Below are 24,651 nucleotides of genomic sequence, written 5' to 3'. Positions count from 1 at the left end.
GAGTGATCACCCTATCCCAGATTTCCAAATTCCACCAGACACAAGATGGTGGAATTTCTAACTTTGTGTTCACATCTGGCGGTTTACCCTGAAGGGTGTCCAGCCTAGCAGTTCAACACACCTCTTGTATGCAGCGTACGGGGACATGGCACACAGGGTGTGTGCCATGTTGTGTTTTCACTTCTTAGAGCAACTTGTCATGCAGTGGCAGTCGGCATGAGTTTGGTTCTCGGTCCTTTAGAGGGGCACAATATACTTACTGGAAACTTACAGAGGTGCTACAGACCTGGTTAATTGGGGATCAATTGACCAGTGTACTTGATTTGGGGAAGGACGGTGGCACTGGGGACCTGGTAAACAGGAACCTGGTGCACATCAGTCAAATTTCAGGCAAAAAGTTGGGAAACTACTGCAACAAAGGCATCGCTTTCTACTGGCACTACTTGACAAACACCTTCTGGGGTGCAAGTATAAAGTAAATTGAAAAACACAAACAAGACGAGGTGCCACCGGTACAGCAATTTGCTACAATAGAGTACAATGTATTTATTTTCAATAATTTGCCACCCCTACCTCCCACACAGAACACAGGATTCCACCTAACATGGACGATCCCAGGCAATTTAGAAGTAAGAAGAGGTTGTTGGTAGAGTACCATACGGGACAATCCTTCTACATTTCAGTATTTTCTTTTTAGGTCTCTAGTAATCTCAAAAGAAAAGAGGGGGAAAGGAAAATGTATTTACTATAGTACCTTAGTAGTACAAAATTTAAAAGTAACGGTTAATACTACTTCCTCAGGCAAAGGATGTCATTGTTAGACTGAAAGGGATTTGAAAGTGGAAATTAGGAAACCTCTGTCTGTGTTTTTACTTCAATGGAATAGTCTACACCAGTGGTTTAGGAAAATCTTGGGGGTCCGCAAAGCTTAGAAAATTTAATATTTACGGAAATACTAAAGTGCATATAAATAAAAAAGCAAAATGTGAACTTGAATATTTTAAAGCGCAAAAAGGTAATTAGTATACTCATGTTGATTCGTGGGAGAAGTGCAAGTGCATCAAAAAGAATATAATCCGGATGATGAGTGGCCTCAATTGAATTCAGAAAAAGCTCCATCATTCCTACTAAAATTAGAATTTAGATTATTTTTTCATATTTGTCAGTGGATTAATTAAAATATTTAATCACTCGTGTATTTGATGAAGGTTTCTCTATTTTCTATGTGTAGTTTTGTGATTTAAATTATTATTATTTTTTTTTCTAAAGATGCTTATGCTAGGTTTCCATCCTTCTAGTAATCACTCAGTGTGTGTGGGGGGGAGGGGGGGCTGGTTCCAATAATGATTAAGTGGGGTCCAAAGAAGACAAAAGGTTAAGAACCACTGGTATACACTTCAACTTGCGCTAGGACACCCTCCCGGATCACTGTACGTACGCTCTATGAATATTTTTCATTCATTCACAAGGTAGCAGGTTTGAAGTCTTTTCCTTGGTAACAATGAGAGGGTAATTGGAAAAAACTAACAAGTTAAACAAAATATGGGAACGACTGTGGGCCCTAACCTCGTACCTGGGCTCATAAAACACAAAAAAGCAGCAGATAATCTGCTTGTAAATTGTCAGTTGTCTTGATGGTCATAGAAATCTCAGTGTCTGATCATTTGTCTCTCAAAGTTTACTCAGGCTAAATAACTATAGACGAACGCACAAACACAAATCAACTTTAAAGTCTTTGGCAATTTTCAATGACAAGACAAAACAGAGGCCGGTAGAGCACTAATGCTATGCATTTCTTCAACTACCGAGATACAGCATCTACAACTTGACTTGAAATAGGAAAAACTGCCGCACCAACAGACCAGCTCTCAACTTTTGATAACAGTGAAGACTGGACAAAAACTGAATGAAGAACTTGCAGTAGAAATGTACATAGTGAGGCATCACTTTACATGTGTGCCTGAATTGGAAATGAAAATCTGGAGAGCGGCTCCTTACACTAATTGGAAAACCAACTCTTAAAAAACAAACTGCAAACTTAGCAACTGTTTCTGCTGTTCTGTATTATCACAGTGACCTGCCTCACCAGGTGTACAGCACTAACACGGTAATCTCAAATGAATACAAATTTCAATGGACATGGGAAGCAGGCCTCTGGAATTCAGTCTGCAAAGTAAATTCACACCTATCGAATAATGTGTCAGAGTAACCAATCAAACTAATTTCTGCATCCCCCGACATAACCAAATCCCAAACACTGTACTAGTCTGATGTCTCAGATGCCCTGGTTACAATATAACTTTCCCACAAAGCACTTTGCTGCTCCTTGGAGTAACGCCTGCGCCATATTAAATGCCAAACAAAACAGAAGTTCCCAGTTTTTATTTTTCTAGAATCTGCATATAATGTATCCAAGTTTTTTAGGTTGTGTTAATTTTTATAGAGCGATTCTGGGTATTTTGTTAAGACCATATGAAAATTGAAAGGAGGGAGTCAATTTTGGCGAATTTTGTTAAGGGAATAAGTAACATACTGAGAGCATCTATGAGACAGAAATTATAATTTTGAAGTTTGCAATACAACCCCATCATGTGATGCATTTTGGTAACCAACTGTCAAGAATATCATTGATATGTTTGATAAAAATGGATTCAATTAATTTGTGTCAGTGAAACTAAGTTCAAACCATATCCCACAATATTTAATAACTGTTACGTTCCAATGTTAGGCCTAAATTCCTTATTTATTTTTCTGTGTCACATACTAAGAATTCCTATGGGAATTAACTTGTGAAATCAACATTTTTGGGCACCCCTTGCCCCCTTATTCTTACCCCGTGCTTGACAGATAGGCAAGAGTAAGCTACTGAGAGTCTACAGAGAAACGCTAAACTAAATAAGGTACATATACATGCAGCAGAGAAATTCGCTAGCAGGGAACTGCTCTTTAAAGGCATAAACCTCCATATTGTTATGTTCTATTATTTTATATATTGATTTATAACGCGCTCCGTTAGTCGGGACTGTCCTGGCGCGGTGAAGAAACTGAATCAGAGTAATCGGGGGAACAGCTATTCTTGATGTATAAAAAGGTGGGTTTTTAACAGTTTTTTAAAATTGATCAAGTTGGGAGAATGTCTTAGAGCATCAGGAAGGGCGTTCCACATCTGAGCTCCCCTTACCGTCAGAGATTGCCCCCCCAGGCGACCTCTCTTAAATCTGGGGACGACCACCTGCTTTCGGGAGGCCGATCGCAGCTGACGGGTCGGTAGGTAAAAGGCAAATCTTTTTGCAAGGTAGGGTGGACATGGTCCATGCAGAGCTTTAAAAACGAGTACTAGAGCCTTAAAGCGCACTCTTTGGGCCACTGAGAGCCAGTGAAGCTCCCTCAATTGCTTACGAACGCTGAGCCTCCACGGGATGTTATAGAGGAGTCTCACCGCCGCATTCTGGACTACCTGTAGCTTTCTAATCAGAAAGTCAGGTGCCCCGATGTAAAGGGCATTCGAGTAGTCCAGGCGGGAGAGCACCAATGCTCTGGCTACCGTTTCTTTGGCCGCTTAGGGGAGGAGGGGAAAGAATCTTCGAAGGGTGGTCAGAGTTCCAAAGCAAGTCCCAGCCAGTCTAGAAATCTGGTCACGGAAACACAGATCGGCACCGAACCAGACTCCAAGGTTCTTAGCTATCCCACCCTCTCCCTTAGGGCAAGGTAATTCACTGGGCCAAATGGACTCCCTAAAGTCAGTTGGAAATTGGCCGTAGAGCAAGATTTCCGATTTGTCCTCATTGCACTTGAGGCAGGCTCTTGCTAGCCAAGCAAATACAGAGGATAGGCATTGGTGAGCTCCTTAAGTGCTGATATTCTCCTTATTCCAGGTAAAGAGAAGTTGGGTGTCGTCGGCGTATGCCATTATCTTCGCACCCAAGTTCTCTGCCAACAGAATCAAAGGTGTTAAATAGACATTAAATAAAAGGGGACTCAAGGTCGACCCTTGTGGTACTCCAGTCTCTACCCTACGGTTAGAAGAATGAAAGGGAGGTAACCAGATTTGTTGGAACCGGTCAGACAGGAAAGACCTGATCCACCCAAGGACCATGCCCGAGATGCCAATATCCTCCAGCCTAGACAAAAGCTGGAGGTGAGGCACCGTATCGGACGCGGCAGAGAGGTCCAATAAAATTAGAGCCGCTCTGCCGCCTCCATCCAGGCACTTCCTGATGGCCTCTGCCATCTCCACAAGTGCAGTCTCGGTGCTAAAAGAGGTACGGAACCCCGATTGGGCCGGGTGAAGTGCCCCAGAGGATTCCACGAATCTCTCCAGTTGCCGAAATGCGGCCTTCTCGCATACTTTGCGAAGGTCAAATCTACTGTGCGTCAGAAACAGAAAGAAAAGAGTTTTATTCCGCTTAAAAAAGATTCCAAATTATGTAAGAGAAGAACAATAGTTACTTACCTGTAAACTGGTGGTTCTCCAGTATCGGTGTCTTTCATAGATTCACATGCCTGAATCATTCCCCGTCGTCGGAGTGGGAGTCCACGGTACATAAAAAAGCAATAATATGCCATAATACATATAGCAAATATCAGAAGTACCCAACCAGGAAGTAAAGTAGCACCAGCTACAGTAGAAAAAGCCTTCACAATCGTGACTATCCTAGTCATTATGTATTAGTTCAAACTGCAGCCAATCAGGCGACAGCACCCACCAGAATGTTCTCCCCAGAGGCTCAGGCTCTCAGATTTTCTCGCACAGGAGTGAAACCCCATAATGCCTGAGTGAGTCTCGGGGGGGAGGCGGGCGGGTTGCATGTGAATCTATGAAAGACACCAATACTGGAGAACCACCTGTTTACAGGTAAGTAACTATTGTTCTTCTCCAGTGTTAGGGGTGTCTTTCATAGATTCACATGCCTGAATCAGAATAGTAAGCAGTACTCCTATCATAACGCTCGTAGACGTCAGAGTATAAAATATATATATATATATATATATATATATATATATATATATATATATATATATATATATATATATATATATATATATATACAGTATAAATGAATAACAATATTCATCAACATCTGAATAACGTCTACAGAGCATAGAGAAGGAGGTGGAAACAGAGGCTCACCTTATTTGAAAAGATTGCGCAGCACTGCTCTTCCAACCGAAGCATCTGCGTCGTCTGCTGAATCTAGACAGTAGTGTCTAGTAAATGTGTGTCTGCTAGACCATGTAGCAGCTCTGCAGATCTGTCGAAGAGGCACACCAGCAAAAAGGGCAGTGGAAGAGCTAACCGCCCTTGTAGAATGTGCTATTGGCAAGGCCTGTAAGGGTCTACCGGCCTGCTGATGACAAAGTCCAATTGTAGAGGAGACCCATCTAGCAATGGTCGGTTTTGAAACTGCACAGCCCTGGCGTTGCCGGCCATAAGCCACGAACAGTTGGTCTGTCTTGCGGATGGCAGAGGTTCTTGATAGGTAAAACTTGAGACATCTTTTAATATCCAACGAATGCAGTGCTCGTTCCGCCGGCGACTGTGGGGTTGGAAAGAATGTCTTGAGGACAACCGGCTCATTGAGATGAAAATCCAAAGGCACTTTTGGCATGTACGTTGGATTAGTACGTAGTACTACTGAATCCGTGGTGAATTGGATGAAAGGCGATCTAGATGTAAACGCCTGAATATCCCTAACCCTTCTAGCAGATGTTAAGGCTAGTAACAATGATACTTTCCATGTTAAAAGTTTCAGGTCCACTTTATGGATCGGTTCAAAAGGGGGACGCCTGAGCTGAGTCAGAACGACATTCAGATGCCATGTAGGTGGAGGTTTCCGCACAGGCGGAAAAATACGAAACAATCCTTTGAAAAATTGCTGTATGATCCGCACGGAAAACAAAGAATTTGATCCATCTTGTCGAAATCTAGAAATGGCAGCCAGGAAGACCTTAAGAGTAGAATGTGCCAACCCTAATCTGGCCAAGTGCAAAAAGAAGGGAAGAATTTGCTCTGGTTTGGCATGAATGGGATGAAGACCATTAGACTGGCACCATGCACAGAAACGTCTCCATTTAAACTTGTAGGTCTTGATCGTAGACGGAGCTCTGGCTTTCGCCAGTACCTCCTGGCAATCATGTGGAATGTTTAAGTGTGCAAATTCCATGTGCTGAGGAGCCAAGCTGACAATTTCACCGAGTTCGGGTCCGGATGGTACACCCTGCCCTTCTGTGTGGAGAGAAGATTCGGAATGCAAGGAAGTTGGAGAGGGCTGCATTCCGAGAGAAGGAGTAGCTCGGTGAACCAGTATTGCCGGGGCCATCGTGGAGCAATCAGTATCAATCAGCATGGCTGCTTCTTCATCTTCTTGATGACTTTCGGAATCAGAGGTAGCGGTGGTTAAAGCGTAAGCGAATACTTGATTCCAATTCATCGAAAGGGCATCCCCGCATGAGTCCTTGTGGGGAACCCAGGTTGCAAAGTATGGGCATTTCCGGTTCTGGTGCGTCGCAAACAAGTCCAGATCCGGATGCCCCCAAGTCTGAAAGATGCGGTCTAGAGATGGTTGATGTAGTTCCCACTCGTGAGTGCAGCCTGTGGATCTGCTGAGAGAGTCCGCTAACACATTCGCAATTCCCGGGACATGGACAGCTGACAGATGGATATTGTGAGTCAGGGCCCAACTCCAAATCTCTTGAGCCTGTTGTGACAGCCGGGCTGATCTTGTGCCTCCCTGCTTGTTTAGATAATGCATGCAGGTTGTGTTGTCTGTCCGAATCAGAACTGTGGCGCCTTCTAGGGTCGCCTGAAAGGACTTCAGGGCTAGAAAGATGGCGTGCAATTCTAGCCTGTTTATGTGCCATCTCATTTGGATTTTGTTCCATTTTCCGCTGACTGTCATGCCTTGCAGGTGTGCCCCCCAGCCTGTCATTGAAGCGTCTGTCGTCACTATGAACCTGGGCACTTCCGTGAGGAAAGAGCATCCCACTTGTATGTTGCAACCTTGACTCCACCATTGAATCGCTTCTCGCATTCGAGGTGTTATTTGTATCATATCCTCGAAGGACCCCGACACCTGTAACCACTGGCGCCCGAGTTCCTCTTGCAAGGGCCTCATCCGAAGACGACAGTTGGGGGTGAGAAGAATACAGGAAGAAATCATCCTGATAAAGGACTTGAGCATGCGCACTGAAACGCACTTTTTTAACAACAGTGCCGCAGCCAACCGTTGCATCTTTTCCTGTCTCTCCTTTGAGATAAATACTTGGGCGAGCTTGGTGTCCAGTGTCGCTCCCAAGAAGGTCTTTCTCCTTGCTGGCATTAGGTGCGATTGCTCGAAGTTCACTGAGAAACCCAGGCTTTGCATCAGTGACAGAGTTCTTTGAATGTGAGTTTTTACCATGTCGAAAGAACTGGCCTTGATAAGGCAATCGTCTAGATATGGATATATCTGTATCAACTGCAATCGAAGGTGGGCTGCCACCGGGGCCAGTATCTTCGTGAACACTCTGGGGGCTGAGCGCAGTCCAAAGGGAAGAACTTTGAACTGGAAGTCCCTGCCAGCCACTCTGAACCTTAGAAACTTCCGGTGCCTGGGGAAAATTGGAACATGGAAGTAAGCATCCTGAAGGTCGAGGGTTGCCATATACTCTCCCGCCGAAAGAATTTGGAGGATTTCTTGAAGTGTCAGCATCCTGAATGATAGTTTTTTGAGGAATTTGTTTAGGGCACGCAGGTCGAGGATGGGTCGCCATTCCCCCGACTTCTTGCGAATAAGGAAAAATCTTGAATAGAAGCCTTTTCCTTTCTGATGATGAGGTACCCTTTCTATTGCTCCTTTCCGAATAATAGTGTTGATCTGGGCAAACAGCTCCTTGAGATGTGCTGGAGGCGGTCCTCTTGGGGGGGAGTTTGGAGGAGTTTTTACGAATTCCAAAATGTGACCTCTGGCTACCATATCCAGAACCCACTTGTCTGTGGTAATTTTGAACCAATTTAAGTAATTTTGGGATATTTTTCCTCCAATTTGGTTCGGGTTGGGACAAAGTGGCGGCAGGATGAGTTTCTCACTTCTTATTGTCTCTTCCGCGATAGTTGGATTTTCCTCTAGACTGAGAGAAATTTCCTTTTCTCTGTCCGTAAGTCTGTTGACGATAAGGCTGGTATCTTTGGTTTCCCTGGGTGGAAGAATAGGAGCGCTGTTGGTTATAGCCTCCTCTATTAGAGAAATTCCCTCTTCCTCTTGGTCCACGAAAGGAAGACTTCCTGTATTGTAAAGTGCCCAGCGAACGTGCTGTCTCAGTATCCTTCTTAATGGCTTCCAGAGCATTGTCAACATGCTTTCCGAATAAATACTCTCCATCAAATGCCATATCTATAATTCTTGTTTGAACCTCCTGCCGAAAGGATGTTGCCTTCAACCATCCTTGCCTCCTGAGAACAGCTGCACCCGCCAGCTGACGAAAACCTGTGGCAGCAACGTCCACTGCAGCATCAATCATCTCAGACGAGACGCACTCTCCTTCCTGAAGGATCTTCTTAGCTTCAGCTCTATCTGGCTCGGGGAGTTTGTCCACATACGGCGAGATGTCCGACCACATCTGCCTATCGTATCTCCCTAATATGGCTAGAGAGTTCGCAGCTCTAATAGTTGTCGCTGCAATTATGGAAACTTTTTTCCCGATAGAATCCAGACGTCTCCCGTCTTTATCTGGCGGGACAGAGACCTGAGATGTTGGGTTAGAAGACCTCTTTTGCGCTGCCTGCGGTACCACAGAGTCTGCTTTCGCTTGTCCAATGAGGCACGCTGGAGAAGAATTTTGCGCCCTATATTTTTTATCCACTCTCGGGAGCACTGCAGGCAAAGAATTTGGCTTGGACATGATCTTCAGTCCTTCCTTCCATATGAATTCTATGATTGGAATGGTCCAACTCTGTTTTTGTAGCGTAGACTTGAAGTCATACAAGAAGCAGTCTTCTTGTTTTGACTCCATAGTTATCATGAACCTCTTTGTTGCTCTATCCATGATCTTGTGGAATGAGGCAATGTCCACAGGAGGTGACTCTGATGTAGTAGGTTCTGCCGGAGAGGGCGTGTTTGCATTGTAATCCTCATACTCCGACGATTCTGACCTAGTGTCTAATTCTCCTTCCTCTTGCTCCTCATGATCTGAGTACTCTTCATCTCCTGTTTGAGGAGCAGTGACTTGTGAAGCAGACTCAGTTGGACGTCTCTCTTCCAACGTTACAGAAACAATAGGTTGTGCCTGCTTTGAAAGCGGCGTCGCTATTTTAGGTCTTGGCGTAGATACCTGAGAGTCACCTGACTTTGAAGGCGGGAAACGCCTATAGTAGTCGCTGAGCATGTACTGTAGATTGCAAAATAATTCCTCAAGCATTTGCATGCCTGACGTAGGCCTGTCCTCATGTGACAAATGCTCCGTTTCAAGCATGTCTTCCTCCATATCATCTTGAACCTTAATTTGGAGGTCAGATGGACTTCTGGCTGCTCCAAAGTTTTCATCTTCATAGGATCCTTCCTCATCCGAATCCAAAAGTTTCTCTGGCACTACTAGCGTAGAAGGAATCGCCTCAGTAGTAGCCCTTTTCTTCAACAGCGTAGCTGTAGTTGCAGGTGATGGCAACGGTATCCCCTATGACTGTGCTGACCAGACTTGTAAGGTAGTGCAGCTTGACAGTGGTGGCGTCGATGGGATCTCCTCCGTCGTCGACGAACCTGCCTTTAGCTGCTGAATTGGTTGTCTCGTCGACGGTATCATCGTCGACGAGGACGTCGTCGAGGTCGTCGACGTTAGCTTCGTCGACGTGGATTTCATCGTCGACGAGGATTTCTTCGTCGTCGAGGTCGTCGACGGTAACGTCGTCAACGGGGACGCCGTCGAGGTAGTCGACGGAAGCTTTGTCGACGTGGATTTCATCGTCGACGAGGATTTCATAGTCGACGGTAACGTCGTCGGCGAGAGCTTTGTCGACGGCAACATCTTAATCGACGACGGGGAGCCCACCGTCGACATCAGATTCGTGGATGAGGAGCTCGTCGACGGTACCTTAGCCGTCGTCGACGGGACTATAGTCGACGACGAGATAGGCCTGATCTGCACATGAACCAGCGTAGGGGATGAGGCCGAAGACATCACTAGAGCCGGCTTCGGTGAGGAGAAAGTCATAGTGCAGGTGGTAGACGTGGTCACATGAGAGGAAACACAATCCTTTTTTGACGTTGAAATTGGCAAAGGTGGCAACTGAGGAGGCACAGACTTTGAAGATTTCTTGGGAACTGCAGATTTCCCAGACTTCTTAGAGGGCGTACTATCCATCTTAACAGGTGGAAGAGTCTTTTTTGAATCACTAGGCCCAGAAGTTTCCAGAGAGGTTTGGGCCTTCTTTGTCACCTTCGCCCTTGGAGATGAAACTTCCGTTTCAGCCTTCCTCTTAATAGAAATTAGTGAAGAACCAGAGGCAATGCTTCCTACCTCAGACAAAGGGTCCTCCTTGTCCTTGAGTCTGTTAAGCCACAACAGCAGTCGTCCTTCTCTGTCCCTGATGGTCTTAGGGGGGGAAGGTCCGGCAGATCTTGCACTCCTTTGCCTTATGGTCAGGATAAAGGCAATATAAACATTTTTTGTGGGGATCTTCTTTGAATAGCCTAAGCTTCCCACAAGAATCACAGGCCCTGAACAGGGATTTAGAAGTAGACATCTGAAAAACTTGAAGAAACTAACTAATCTTGAAGAAAACTGAGCAGAGCTCAGGGAGACTCCCTTCACACGACGTGTGGTAGAAAATCTGAGAGCCTGAGCCACTGGGGAGAACATTCTGGTGGGTGCTGTCGCCTGATTGGCTGCAGTTTGGACTAATACATAATGACTGGGATAGTCACGATTGTGAAGGCTTGTTCTACTGTAGCTGGTGCTACTTTACTTCCTGGTTGGGTACTTCTGATATTTGCTATATGTATTATGGCTTATTATTGCTTTTTTATGTACTGTGGGACTCCGACGACGGGGAATGATTCAGGCATGTGAATCTATGAAAGACACCCCTAATACTGGAGAAAGGCCATTACAAGAACCAGGCATAAATCTTGATATGTCGATAACACCTTTAACCAACAAGAGTGATAAATAAGTGCACCTGTAATGATCATGCCTTCCTCCCCAGATTCTTTCTGACGCATACATGGAACCTAACATTTTATATCATAGCTAGCAGCCCGTCCCGACGTTGTCCGGGTAGGAATTGCTGCCGGCCAGTAGTATATTGTTTTGTAGGATTTCGTTTTGATAGCATTTCTTATCTGTGACAGGCCTGTGAAATGCTCCGATTCACAGTGCACTGCTACTGCACTTATGAGTGCGCGTTCAGTAGTGTGTGAACTTGAGTTTCCCTACTTTATTTTTCCTTGCAATATTATATAGCGCAAACTCGACAACATGGCATCAGCACAATTTACATTACAGAAGAACACATTCATTTGTGGTAGGCACTGGGAGACAAAGCGAGTTGCCTGGAATCACAGGATGCTGAGCTGATGCCGAGATTCGAACGTAGCTCCCCAGCTCTAAAGTTCGCAATTCTAGAACTTGTGGCGGGAGGTGTGTCTAAAAGTGTATGTCGGTGCTGGCCATCAATGAGAGAGACCTGTGCATTTTTAAAATCGGTGGTGAAAAAAATAGGAGTATGTTGCTGGAGATGTGGGCCGCCGTGCCACCAATGTACTTACCGGTGGCGGGTAAACAACCATTATTCCGCAACTTTCTTTCCGCATACCATCACTCTGCATACTTTCATTACGAAAGTACCATGACTCCGCAATGCCATTATAACGCATGGTATTACATTTTATATGCTTTTACCACGCATACATTTCCAACGAAATTCGTTGTAAATACATGAATGGTAAAAGCCTATTTTTTAAAATTTTGGATAAGGTAAGTATGGGTATAGGGGTATATGTTTTGGGGTACTGAGGCATATGTTTTGGGGTGTTTGGGTATTTTAAGGGTTCAGATATAGTTTTGGGTTATGGGGTACAGGGGTAGTTTTAGGGTTTAGGGATAGGTTTGGGTTTTGGGGTACAGGGGTATTTTTAGGGTTCAGGGCTAGGTTTGGGTTTTTGGGGTACAGGGTATATTTATAGGGTTAAGATGGGTTAGTGTTTAAGGGTGTTGGGGTATTTTAAGGAGTAAGGGTGGGTTATGATTATGGGATGCATGGGTATTTAAAGGGAGCAGGGTGGACACCCGGAGCTGGAATGTACAGAACCTGGGAAGAAAAAACAATTAAATATTGGGCACAACGCTCGCTTTTTTTTCCGTAAACCCGCGCCCCGCACACGGCCACGCCCCAGCACACGCCCACAGCACACGATATGAGACATGGCATGAAGGGCGGAACGTACCACACGCCCCCAGCGTTTGTCACGCCCCAGCACACACCCACAGCACAACGCAGACACGCCCACAAGGGACTACTTTTCTAGCACGGTTCCTTTACCTTTTAAATGTATATGGTGGGTGTCTGCATAGCCTATGTCCTTCTGCTGCAACTGCCCTTTCCAACGCTGTATTAGGTGTTGTGATTGGTGCTGTGGTTCCTGAGATAACCCGCCTCAAAGGTTTGGGCTCTCTCTTTATTATATTACTATATATATATATAGGTATAGATATAGATATATAGATATAGGTATAGATATAGAGATATAGATATAGATATAGATAGATACTTGCCGTTTGAGAGCAAAGCTACTGCACAACAGATGGTAACGAAACTGAAAACAAAGTAGTGAGAAACCGGAGGCTGACAGCTTAAATGCCGGAAAAGAGATGTGCTGCACTACTAAGATAGAACTTTTAAGGGAAGTAATTACAGAGGTAACATTTTTTCCCAGTTAATACACACAATTAAAGAATGGGGCATTTAAACATACATGAAGGGAAGCTCTGAGAATGGTTTCACAGCCCAAGAGTTGTACCAGCCTAACTCTACCCCTACATGGTTGTCATCATTTGAGTAGGAGTCAGATACCACTGGAGGTTATGAGAGGTGGAGATTATAATGCTAAAGTTATGGAGATTACCAATCTTTTGGCTCATGGGAGTGAACAATTATACATGATACAAGTTGAGCTGGTTAAAGGTCAGTTGTCTTCGGTCAGCTGTGGTTCTGTACTTTAGTGTGAAGAACACAACTGGTAATTCATCATGGCAATTGCAGGTCTCCTCGCAATGTCATTAGTGAGGCAACGCAGTAAGGAGAACTATTCCTCTACTCTTCTGCCACGTTATTAGTGAGAAATGTATTAAGCACTCTGAATCTTACTTCCAATATGCTTTCAACATGGTGATGTCACCATAGGTCAGAAGGTGAAACACTGTGTCAATGTGACTTGGATTTGGAATGCCATATGTTAGACCCATCTTACTGATTGCAGGTATTAGAAGTTGTATGAAGCAAACACAAGGAGATAATGGACGGGGCTCTGAAACTTTTCAGACACCCACCCCCAGTCACAGATCTGGGTTGATTCCATCATCTTTCTTTAGCTTACTTCGCCACCTCAGTTCGGAACCAGCTATATGCAAATCAGTCTTGGCCCTGTGCCTCATGGGAAGAGGCCAGCCCAAACTAGAAGTTATAAGCTAGCTTTTTTGATCCAACTAATAATATACATTCACGTTTTCACAACAGTTGGCCATTCTTTAGTAAAAACTAATATTACAGAATAAATAGCAAACATGAGACATGATTCATGGGTCCTCTGCATCTGCATTCCATCACCCAGGCATCTCCCCTACAAGTCAGCCAAATAAACTGAAATCTGGTGCCAAAATAGGGTATAAACCGGACTGCGCATTGGCGAGACAATTTCAGTCAGTGCCAAATAACTCCTGTTTAGTGAGTTAGAAAAAACATTACATTACAATATAGGGAGTAAAGATCTTTTAAGTAAACCTTTTCTTTTGTCAACTCCCCTTGTGCAGAGTACAGACCCTTTACCAATGTTGGGATACTCTAGATTATGTTTAAAAGGGTTGCCCTAGTCTTGTGGCACAGCAGGCTAGGGCTCTTAATATTTACAATTACATGGATCAGGGGTGTGAAATTTAATAAAATATCTACTTGTCCATGGGGCAAGTTGCTTCATAAATCTACTTGTCCTGTAACAAAATCCACGTGTCCCTTTTGTGCCATGTATTGCTGTGACAAATTAAGGCAGCAATATCCTTATATAAGAGCCCAAAATAGCCTCTCTGATTATTCCTGGGGCCCCTTCCATAGGAGGGTTTGAATACTAGCATTTCCCTTATGCTGCCACGTTTCCGCAGATCTACATACTGACGCTGAAGTTAATGGTAAGCAAAAGTTCCAGGGTTAGAATGCCCCTTTGCGTCTATGGAAACCTTCTAAATTGCATGTTTTGAGGGTTTTCACCAACTCTTGTCTAATTGTTTCCCATACTGAGAGAGGTTGGAAATTTACTCCTGACAATGGCAGACATAAAACTTCTTCCAAGGATGGGAAAAAAGTGGTTGGAGGCAAACACTCAATTTCGCACAAGCAAATCTACACCTGCATATTTTCTCATGCTAAAATGCTGTTAAATAATATTTTCTAGGAGTACTATTTCTTGGCCTACTTCTGTAAAGTCTTGTGATTTCACAAAAGTTGTATATCTGCACATAATGCAGGGATATGAGTGCACTTTTGGGACCTAATTTAATAATTGGGCTCCTAATTAGTTCTGGCGTTAACCATGACCTTTTGTGTTTATTAAAATTCTGTCTCTCTCTGACAGCATTCTGTTCTTGCACAAGCTGAATAACTGACAGTCGTTTTGTTCAGTGCCAGGAACTGCTGTGGCAATGTGTGCTTTTTGAGACCAAAACAATTTTTGCTTTGGCCAATGTTTGTTATAATGATGAGGTCCCTGCAGCTCCCACACCAATAAGGTTTTACAAAAACCATGCCAAAACAAGTCACACACTGACAAAACTAAAACGCTGACCAACAATTTCAGACCTATTTGCTTTACCAATGCTTGTTAATTTTTATGTCCCCAATAATCTTATTAAAACTGGTTACACTGATTTTTTATTATGAATATTTTTGGGAAATACTAGAATACATCAACACATTTTACCAAATGATGCTGAAAAAAAAAGTACCTAAAATGTTACAGTAGTTTAGCGAAATGTTTTTGCATTTTTTTGGGGAACATTTGATTTTGAAAGCAAATAATCATCATTCTTGCTTTCAAGCTTCTGCATATATTTGGATCTAATCAGAGCATTCTGGGAGTAATATACATAGCCTCATATCACTTAACATTGTAAACGTGTCTACACATTTTTATACTGGAACCACTGTCAGTAGTATAGTCTGAGCTATCATGTACTTAGATTGCTCACCCAAATAATAAAGGTTTTGCATTAATGAACCATAAATACAAGTTTGAACAACATTAATACATTGAAACAAATATTACCTTAACTCCAGGCAATGCCTTTCCGTGATCCAATAATGTGGTACTGTAAACTGTCAGTCAAAGGGTTTGTGATTTAAGGGGTTGGGCCTACTTGCCCCAATGACAAAAAAACACAAGAAAACTTGTTGCCCTTTACCCCAAACAATACGTCCCTGGTGTCGGGCAATAGGAATTCCACATCCCTGATAGATACTCGATATTACATGTTTAAGCTGTGTGCCCCGGATATGGAGCACTATTATAATGTTTCTTTCTATACTTTCGAACCTACAGTTGCTTCCCATCTTAGAAATACCTCCCCCACTCTACTTCTAAAATCCTGCATGAAAATTTGACCTTGACCTACTTCTGCTTGATTCCGCTTTTTTTTTCTTCATTGACACTCTTCTTACCTACCATCCTCTGTATTGCCTCTATTTCCGAGTACAGCCTCCTCTCAGTTTTATGCCCACCTTAATCCTTATTAGAATTCAGAAATTGGCTGATACCTCATTTTGTAGATCACAAGCTCTCCTCTGTGGCATTCTTCTGACTTTCCATCCTCTGCAAGCCTTCTATTTCGAAGTATAGCCTCCGCTCATCTCATACCTGCCCTAGTTCTTCTTTCTGTAATTCTGAAATTGGCCGATATCCGATTTCATTACCTAATCTCCATCAGCCGATCTATCACACCAACCATTCAGCTGCAACTAAATAACCCCTACTAATGATAACACATGACTTGTATTAATATAATATATATCACAAAGACACAGGAGTAAATGCATTCAATTTTTTCTCAAGAGCACAACTAATTGCAATAATCAACAATAACCTCTAAATTAACCACTAATCTTGGGTTCTGGAGCAGCGTGCTACTCACCGCAAAGCACTTCATTGCCTCCTATGGGGAAGTAAGCACTATATAAATACCATTACAATTACATACCACATGACTTCACCTAACAGGGATTGACATAGGCAAGTTATGAACAATCAATGAGGTCAATCACCTGTCTGGAGGAATCTTTATGAATCAGTCAGTTTCAGAACCATGGGAATGTCATGTGACCGAGGAAAAACTATTCTGCTAAGGATTTACCATTGTAGGTACCAAAGGTTTTTTTTCTTTTTTTTTTAAAGCTTAATGGTTAGCACCACTAAGCCACGAAACGGGAAACGCGTACCAGTGTTGTTAAAATAAGGAGGTCTCTACTTTAACTTGAATGGAATAGACCAAGCTTCTCCTTGTAGGCGATCATTTGCAAATGACAGAAATCTGGCAGGACTTTGACAAAAATGAAAACACTTAATTATAGGCCTTGTAACAGGGTCATGTCTACACATCTAAGTGGGGAATGGATAACGTGCGACACGCCATTTGTTCCACTGGAAGGGAAGGAATACGATACTTATGATATGGATGAAAACCATCTGAGAGGAAAGTCCATAAAGAGAGAAAAGGTTCCCATGATAGGAGAAAAAAGAGAGGGAACTTAATGACACCTGTGAAGCATAGGCAGCAAAATTAGGGAGGTTAGCTAGCAACTCTGGTTTTGAAGAAAGTTTCAAATCCAGTAAGGGTTTATCATGAGGGCAGAGTTATGTTGACAATTCATTAGGGTTGAAATAGTCCAGTGTCATTTTATTATTACCAACTGGCAACCAGAATAAAGTTGCAAGGTTAGTCTTAGTCAATTTTAATGAGTCGCTTCGCCTTTCTTGTTCCCCCATACTATTAGGACACCTAAGAGATACCTTGGTAATTTCATTTCTCATAAGAATAAGAGGTATAACTAACAGGAGCTCCTCTTGAGCAGGTGAGCAAACTTGTGATGCATTCTCACATGAGTACGAAGCCAGCCCTAGAATGACATGTCACCGTCAGATGTGTGATGAACAGCATCCTTATAACTTGGTAGTTCAACTACCCAGCTACACCCTGGCTCTTTGTGGATCACTGGGAGGCCATGATTTAATTTGAGTGCATCAGGGTTACCATTCGAGCTTGTGCATTCTTAAGTTTATTACATATTCTCCATCCTAAACAACTAGGTCCTATAACAGAGTACAAAAACCAGATACTACAGACATGCAGCTTTGCAGCTACATGTTAAAAAGAACAAAAAGGCTTTGCAGGCCCCTCAAGCTTCTTATTCAAGTTCGATGTTTCCACTTATAAAGTTTTGTGCCCAACAAGCTGATAATAGGAGATTGTCCAAATCTAATAATATGATCCATTATGTGACCTACCATTTGAAGAGAAATCTATATCATTCAGACACGTATAATGCACTTGGAGCTACAGTAATATCTATTTCTCATACCTAGCAACTGTTCTTAATTAGTCAACTGTAAATCAATTAACCAACTGCTAAGACACAGGTATAATGCAATTTTGTATTGCAAATTATTCAGGGGACAGTCTTTTGAGCAAGGTCAAAGAGTACCCACAAAGACTCAAAACTATTTTTAGTTTAATGCTAACACACAATTCAATTAAAACACATTCCTACATTCTTGATTACTTCTAAATGATTGGCGGAAAAGAACTGGTTACATTTTTGCACCCAAAGGATTATGATAAGTCTTCTACAGAAGGCACTCTGCACGGACAATTTAAAACTCATTTTGGAAGTCTGCCCACTTGACTGAAGAAAAAAAATAATGTAAAAAAATATATATTGTTTGAGTGTTACTTTTTAACCTCCACTGTAACTACATCCTATATGAAGTTAGTGTACGGGCAGAAAAATAGGATGGCTTATTGTTGCAAACATTTCTTATAGAGCTTCTTAAAAATTTGCTTTAAAGAAATCCGTCTAAGGTTTGTTAACAGAACCTAGGGTGTGTAAAGTTTCTAGAATAATGAGCACCCAAGCATACTTTTACCAATCTGCAGGGCCTGTAATTAGTGAAGTGTTCTGTTCAGCGCATAATTACCTGCACCTTCAGGTTCATGTTGTAGTACATTCTGCGTATAGTGACATCATAACTTAAAATGTCTGAACCGAACACATTATTTTCAAAAAGTCAAGGTTTGAGATAAAATAGGAAAGCTTACTGAAAATTACAAAACACTCAAATCAAGAAAACCTTAAACTTTCAAACCTATAGCTTCACTACACCATGCCTGGCAAAATAAGGTTTAAGGACTTGAATGTGAGATCAACTTTATGTAAAAGTACTTCGAAATGGCTGAAAACGAAACAATCCAAAATGAAACTAAATTACAAAATAGGTAAGTACATTTAACAGAAAATTGAATGAATGGACACAGAGTGGGGTGGAGGCACTACTGGCGCTCTTGAGGGAAGAAGAGAGTCAAACTAGTCTGAGATTAATCCAACTGAAAGTGCTGCATCAGGTCTACTGGGTTTAGTTACCTGGAGTAAATGCTTGAAATGTAGAAGAGGTCACCTTACTACGTACAATATGGCCTTGCTGAGGGGTTTTGATGGAAGGTGGAGGAAGAGCTCTTGTAAGAACTGGGGTCACTATCATTTTGGCATTGCAATTGTTGATTCTCTGTGTGCTTAATGATGTTGAATTACTAGACGCAATCAAGCACTGGTTGTTGCGACAAACTATTGCCATTATAAGCCTCTAATCTGGAGGTGATGTAAGGCAGTGCATAGAAAAAGGTAAGAGGGAAAGGAAGTCTCCAATCAATTCTAAAAATATAGGGCCTTGGCTGAATTACTACGACCAAATATGTTTGAGGACAATGACCCCATTTAAGAGACCCAAAACAGTCTGAGTTTGTTGGCGTACCCTCCCTTCCACCCAAGAAGGTTCCTGTAAAGTACATACCCAGAAAAACAGTAAATGTTAAAAATATAATCGGAGTTACAGTATCTTTCTACTGTCGTAAGGAGGTTGTTGCGGCTGTTATGTGCTATTGGTAATCCTCAATGCCATAACAGAATTTTTTTTACTTTTTCTTTAAAGTGGTTGTCTCTATAACTAGTGATGCAACTAACAAAGCAAACAAAAAAAACTTTTGAATACACTGCTGTATCCATTACGGAAACAGTAGACAGAGTCAAACACCAAGCACTAGATGGACAGCCCTTTTATTCGTTAATAGCGATAAATGCCATCACCGTCTTACTGACTGCCTCAAACCTCTCAATACATAGTCTGAACATGTGCCACTTATAAACACACAAAGAAGTCACGCTCACACAAAGCTGTAAGAACCACCAGGTTCTGAAGGGACAACATGGTCATCACTAAACACAGCATAATATGTCATCTATAAAGTGCTCTTGCTTTCTGTAACTGGACTTATTAATTTAGTCTTACCTTTCCTCTCCTCCCATTTCCACCATCTTGATCTTCCCATTGCCAATCAACTCCTCGCACCACCCTGCCACTAGCAAATATTCCTCTTGCTGTAATTTTCTTTGATTTTCGTCGAGATTCTAGCAGCACTCTAAAATAAAAAAAACAAGCATTGTACCTTTGAATCGAATTCAATCGGTCTTTATTGATCATACATTTTGGCTGGTAAAAGGAAGAGCAAGAGAAGAAATTGCATTGATTGGTCTTTCCCAGTGCCCTGCAATACTGTACAATATACACAGCATTAGATTCATTCAGTTGTGTAGAAGTCTATAGAGGGAGAATATTGCAGAGGATAATATTAAGATTTCGAAATATATCAACTCCTGATGAAAATGGAAACCCGCAAGCGTGGTTTGGCAACCTTCAAGAGCACAAGCATAGACATTGCAATTATCGGAAACATGCTAGCAAACACTATGCTTTGGAAAAGCACATTATTTAAATCCAAGGCATAAAAATGTCATACATGAAACAACCTTATTGAGGAGTTGGAGAGACTATGGAATTGCTAACAGACCTAAGTGAAAACAAATATTCAATATTAGAGCAAAGATATTACACTATTACAAAGAGGACCTTGGAGACAGAGCACAGAAGGGACCAACATTTTTAACACCTTGGCTGCTCTTGAGGATCCTCTGCTGTGCTGGGCAATAATGTTAATGGGTGTGGTCATGACAAGCTCAGCTCGTCATGAGCACCCTAGAGGTATACCTCATGACGAGCTGAGTTCGTCTGAGCATCGAAGGGGCTAAATATGCTTATACAATAGATCCTTAGGATCCTCTCATTGAAGATTCTATAAAGCAATCACACATTCATAATGAACTGAAATCATTCACCGCCAGCACCATAATGGTAGAGTTCACACCATGGTACTTGTTAATGTTTTAGTATGCAAAAGACACACAGTCGATGGACGGAATTTAGAACATATCTAAACATTTACCCTCAATCAAGAGATCTGGGTTAAATCCATCATTCTTTTGCTCACCATGCCACCCCAGTTTAGACCTGGCCATATGCAAATCAGTCTTGACTCTGTACCTCATGGGAACAGTCCAGCCTGTGCTTTCCACGTCACTGGAGTCAAGCTATCCTGGCTGATGAAGGGTGAAACCCTGAAACCGGTCGTAGGATGCTTGCTTCCAGTCCAGGGACGACCTGGCTTGGCAGCTCGGGCTGGACTGTTCCCATGGGGAACAGGGTCAAGACTGATTTGCCTATGGCTGGGTTCAAACTGGAATGGCATGGAGAGCAAAAGAACGATGGATTTAGGCCCAAATCTCTGAAGTTGGGTGAATGTATGACATTGTTCTGCAACCTGTCCATCAATAGCTCTTTTGGTAAATGTTTTAGCAATGGCACCCAAAAAAGCCAGTTCACAAAAACACCTTTAATCTGGACTGAACTCAAAGTTCAAACACTGCATACTCAATCCACATGACAAACAAATCAATATTTTGGAAATCACTTTGCTCTGAAATGTGTAGCAAAATAGCAATAGACAGCTAAAATGTCAATACACCAACTCATAAGCAAAACTCTTAACCAAATGTAAGCCACACCATCTGTTTTAAGATAATGCCCGAGTTCCTGTAACAACTTTATGAAGAATGTAAACAGAATGATATTAATCCCAGCAGGTTTCAGGCAGACTACACTAAAAAGGAACAACACTATGCCTATGCTTAAGGCAGTAATAAAAAGACACAGGAATTGGCAAAGCAGATAGATCTTGCCTTTGAACAACGTTCGCAAAACCATCAGCAAGGCATCACACATGCTGCAGCAGCTATATAAGCCTTTTCTTCTAACCATAAATTAGAACAAAGTAAATAAAATGTGAGCCAAAGCACACTGCAGGAAAAGGAGGGACCCAGTAGTAAACGGCAGGTGTCAGGCATGCTAAAAAGAAAAGAAAAAAGAAACCGAATGGGAAATTTAAACAACTGTGGGGAGGAGGAAGCAAGTCAATGGTAATATGAAAACCAACAATGTGCAGGGAGAGGCCAAAACCAATGAAGGGCGCTGATGGGTTCCGAAATAAAATACGAGATAAGTTCCAGGGCAGGGTGGTGGAAGCAGAGAAAAGCTAAGAGATATAGGACTTGAGTCAACCAGGTTATCTGTACCACTTGGCGAGATGGGTTCTAATAAGATTTATTGGCAAGATATGGATGCCTGGAGAAGAAAAATATGTGATAGCAAGTCATAAATCTTTGCCTGTTGTGTATTACCACTCCACTCCGCTCCCAAGATACCTTGATGTAAATGGAAAGAGCAACTGAGATTGTGTAAAAGCATAAAGCAACTTACAACAATTATTCTTCAAATGGTCACCTTTCACACCATTAGCAATGTCATGTCCATTCTTGGGAAACACCTTCAAGAAGTTTGCCTTAGCGATCTTTGCACTGAAGCAGACATGATAGTGGAAGGATCAGTATCATCAGTACTAGAAGGTTGTATGTACAATTGTGCACTGCGAGTACACAAGTGTGTGTATGAAGTTATGTTGAGACTGGCTTGGTTGGAATTTATTCCCTGGGTGAAGAATAATTATGAAGAGAACATTCAGGTAGTCTACTCCTTCATGGAGGATGTTAAGGACTTTGCAAAAGACCTATGCCAACAAAGATTAGACGACTTCTTGCTGCCTTTGGTATGTATTCTTAGAATAATATCTTCATGATCATGGAGATCTCTCTGCATGTTAGATGCTGTACATGGATATTGTTGAAAAGGTCTTGCTGTCTCTGCTGCGTGCGGTTTCAAGAAGGAAATTGTATTTACATCTTACCGCCATACGCTCTATGATCCCATGGTGTTTTGCATATGACAAGATGAACTAAGCTAGATATCTTCAATACTATGCCAAAAGGACATTACTTGCACTGAAACATCCAAAGATTCACAACTTCTTCATCGGATGCTTTTCAGTTCAACTGTTAGATGTTAATCCGTTTGGACGAATTCCGGTTGATCAAAAAATAGAGGTAACGGGGGCGTGGCTTGGGTGCCGCGCAAGATGGCCGGCTAGGCGCGGAGCTCCGCTACACCGTCAAGCCCCGCAGCGTGTTTCCCGATGTGAACGGAAACGTCCTTGAGCCCCGCTGACGAATTTGACTGTCGGAACCTCGGGGGAGCGAGCGGAGCGGCTTTGCGGCTCTCGAGGTGCCGTTTTCACCAGTCTCCGCGATGTTTCTGCCGCTCCTCACGGAGCCGCCATTTTGAGGTCTCCTCAACTCCCGGACCTCTAACTTCACACCTCGCCACAACACGACGTGTCACTGGACACCAACGACCCTGGCAGTGCCGACTTTGGGGGTGAGCAAACTAATTATGTGGTGACTCTACTACGTTTTTCTTCTTTTTTCTACACGGAGGCAGATTTGCTCAAGCGCATTGACGTGGCGTCTCATCTCTGAGACCTGCTTTTTCTTTTTTGGATGTCTTTCAAATCTCAGCGCTATTCCTAATGCTCCTCCTCATAGCGTTTTGCTAATTTTTTGGGACTTTTCTGTGCATTTCTTTACGCCTCAGCTGCTTCATGACGCACTTCTATTTACTCCCATTCTCACCACCCTCTCTCTTTTAGTTGCCAGCATATTCTCACTCCAATTCCCTGAGGCTCTCTTCTACAATTTACAAGCGCTTCCTCAGGAGATAGCTCCACTTTCTCCTCTTCAGCTGCTGTATTTTTGGGAACGTCTTGTATCTTATGGCGCTTCACCTCTCAGGGAATTGAGATTAGTTATTGGCACAAGGAGACATTTCTATGGTGAGACTACGTAAACCTCAATTTCTCTTTACATCCTCTGTGAATACTTCGGTGGGTTCTTCATCTGGTACACCTACATCGAATTACTCTGCAAAAATGTCTTCTCAAAAAACATCCTCGGCTCACCCATCTGCTAGTAAGCCCTCTCCACCTGCTCCATCGGGCAAGCGTCTTAAACAAAGTTCTCCTACACCGGAAGATAACCCTTCAACCTCTCCTACTGATCAAATTTTGGAGGAGCTGCGAGCAATGCATCCCTTTGTTGAAAAGACAAGTACGGATATGCAGCTTTTGAAGGACAAGTGGGAGTCCATGGATGCCCGGCTTTCTACTGTTGAGATACACATCCCTGAGCTTCAATCCAACACGCAACGTATTGTTGCATTAGAAAAGACTGTTCTTTCTCTACAAAAACATACAGAAGATTTGGAAAATCGCAATAGGAGGAACAACCTCCGTATTTACAATTTGCCGGAAAATCTTGAGGGTGACAATCCAGTGACTTTCTTTACCACCTTCCTGCCAAAACTTTTGGACTTGCCCCCCTCTACATCCATCAGTATCCAGAGAGCCCATAGATTAGGCGCAAGAACAGATTCTTCTTCTAAGCCTCATGGAGTCATCACCCTATTTTTGAAGTACACAGATCTCCTTTTGATTCTTTCAGCAGCAAGGAACAAAAAACAAGTGACTTGGCAAGGTCAACGAGTTTACTTATCTCAAGATGTCTCTAATGCCACTGCCTCCAGACGTAAGGAGTTTCTAGCTATGCGTCCCTCTCTATGCTCCCTGGGAGCAAGATATGGCCTGTTTCACCCTTGTACTCTCAGAGTCACTTATCGGAATAAGACGGTCATTTCAAGATCCTGGGGAACTACAGAATTTTCTCCTTTTACAGAGTGAAGAAGGGATGGACGCCTCCTCCTCTACTCCGAACAGTGGCTGAAATTTGGCTTTTGTTGTCTCCATGTCTTGTTGTTCTAGTAGTGTTTCTCTGATTTCATGTACTTCTCTATACTCCTTATCTTAATC

The 24,651-nt window shown here is 42.7% G+C and overlaps 1 protein-coding gene and 1 pseudogene across 2 annotated transcripts in view; both read right to left on the bottom strand.

The window, feature by feature from the left end:
- MIB1 (MIB E3 ubiquitin protein ligase 1) overlaps nt 1-24,651 on the bottom strand; it is a 346,522-nt gene that overhangs the window by 228,436 nt on the left and 93,435 nt on the right. For both annotated transcript variants that reach the window (XM_086965634.1, XM_086965633.1), the window contains exon 3: nt 19,794-19,923. In XM_086965634.1, coding sequence (XP_086821760.1) covers nt 19,794-19,923 — 130 coding nt within the window. The remainder of the gene's footprint in view (nt 1-19,793; nt 19,924-24,651) is intronic.
- LOC147724029 (uncharacterized) lies at nt 8,065-9,777 on the bottom strand (annotated as a pseudogene).

The sequence above is a fragment of the Lissotriton vulgaris genome, chromosome 4_1 (assembly GCF_964263255.1).
Source record: "Lissotriton vulgaris chromosome 4_1, aLisVul1.2, whole genome shotgun sequence".
Taxonomy (NCBI): domain Eukaryota; kingdom Metazoa; phylum Chordata; class Amphibia; order Caudata; family Salamandridae; genus Lissotriton; species Lissotriton vulgaris.
Note: the sequence above shows the minus strand (reverse complement) of the source record. Positions and strands in the feature narration are given on the sequence as shown.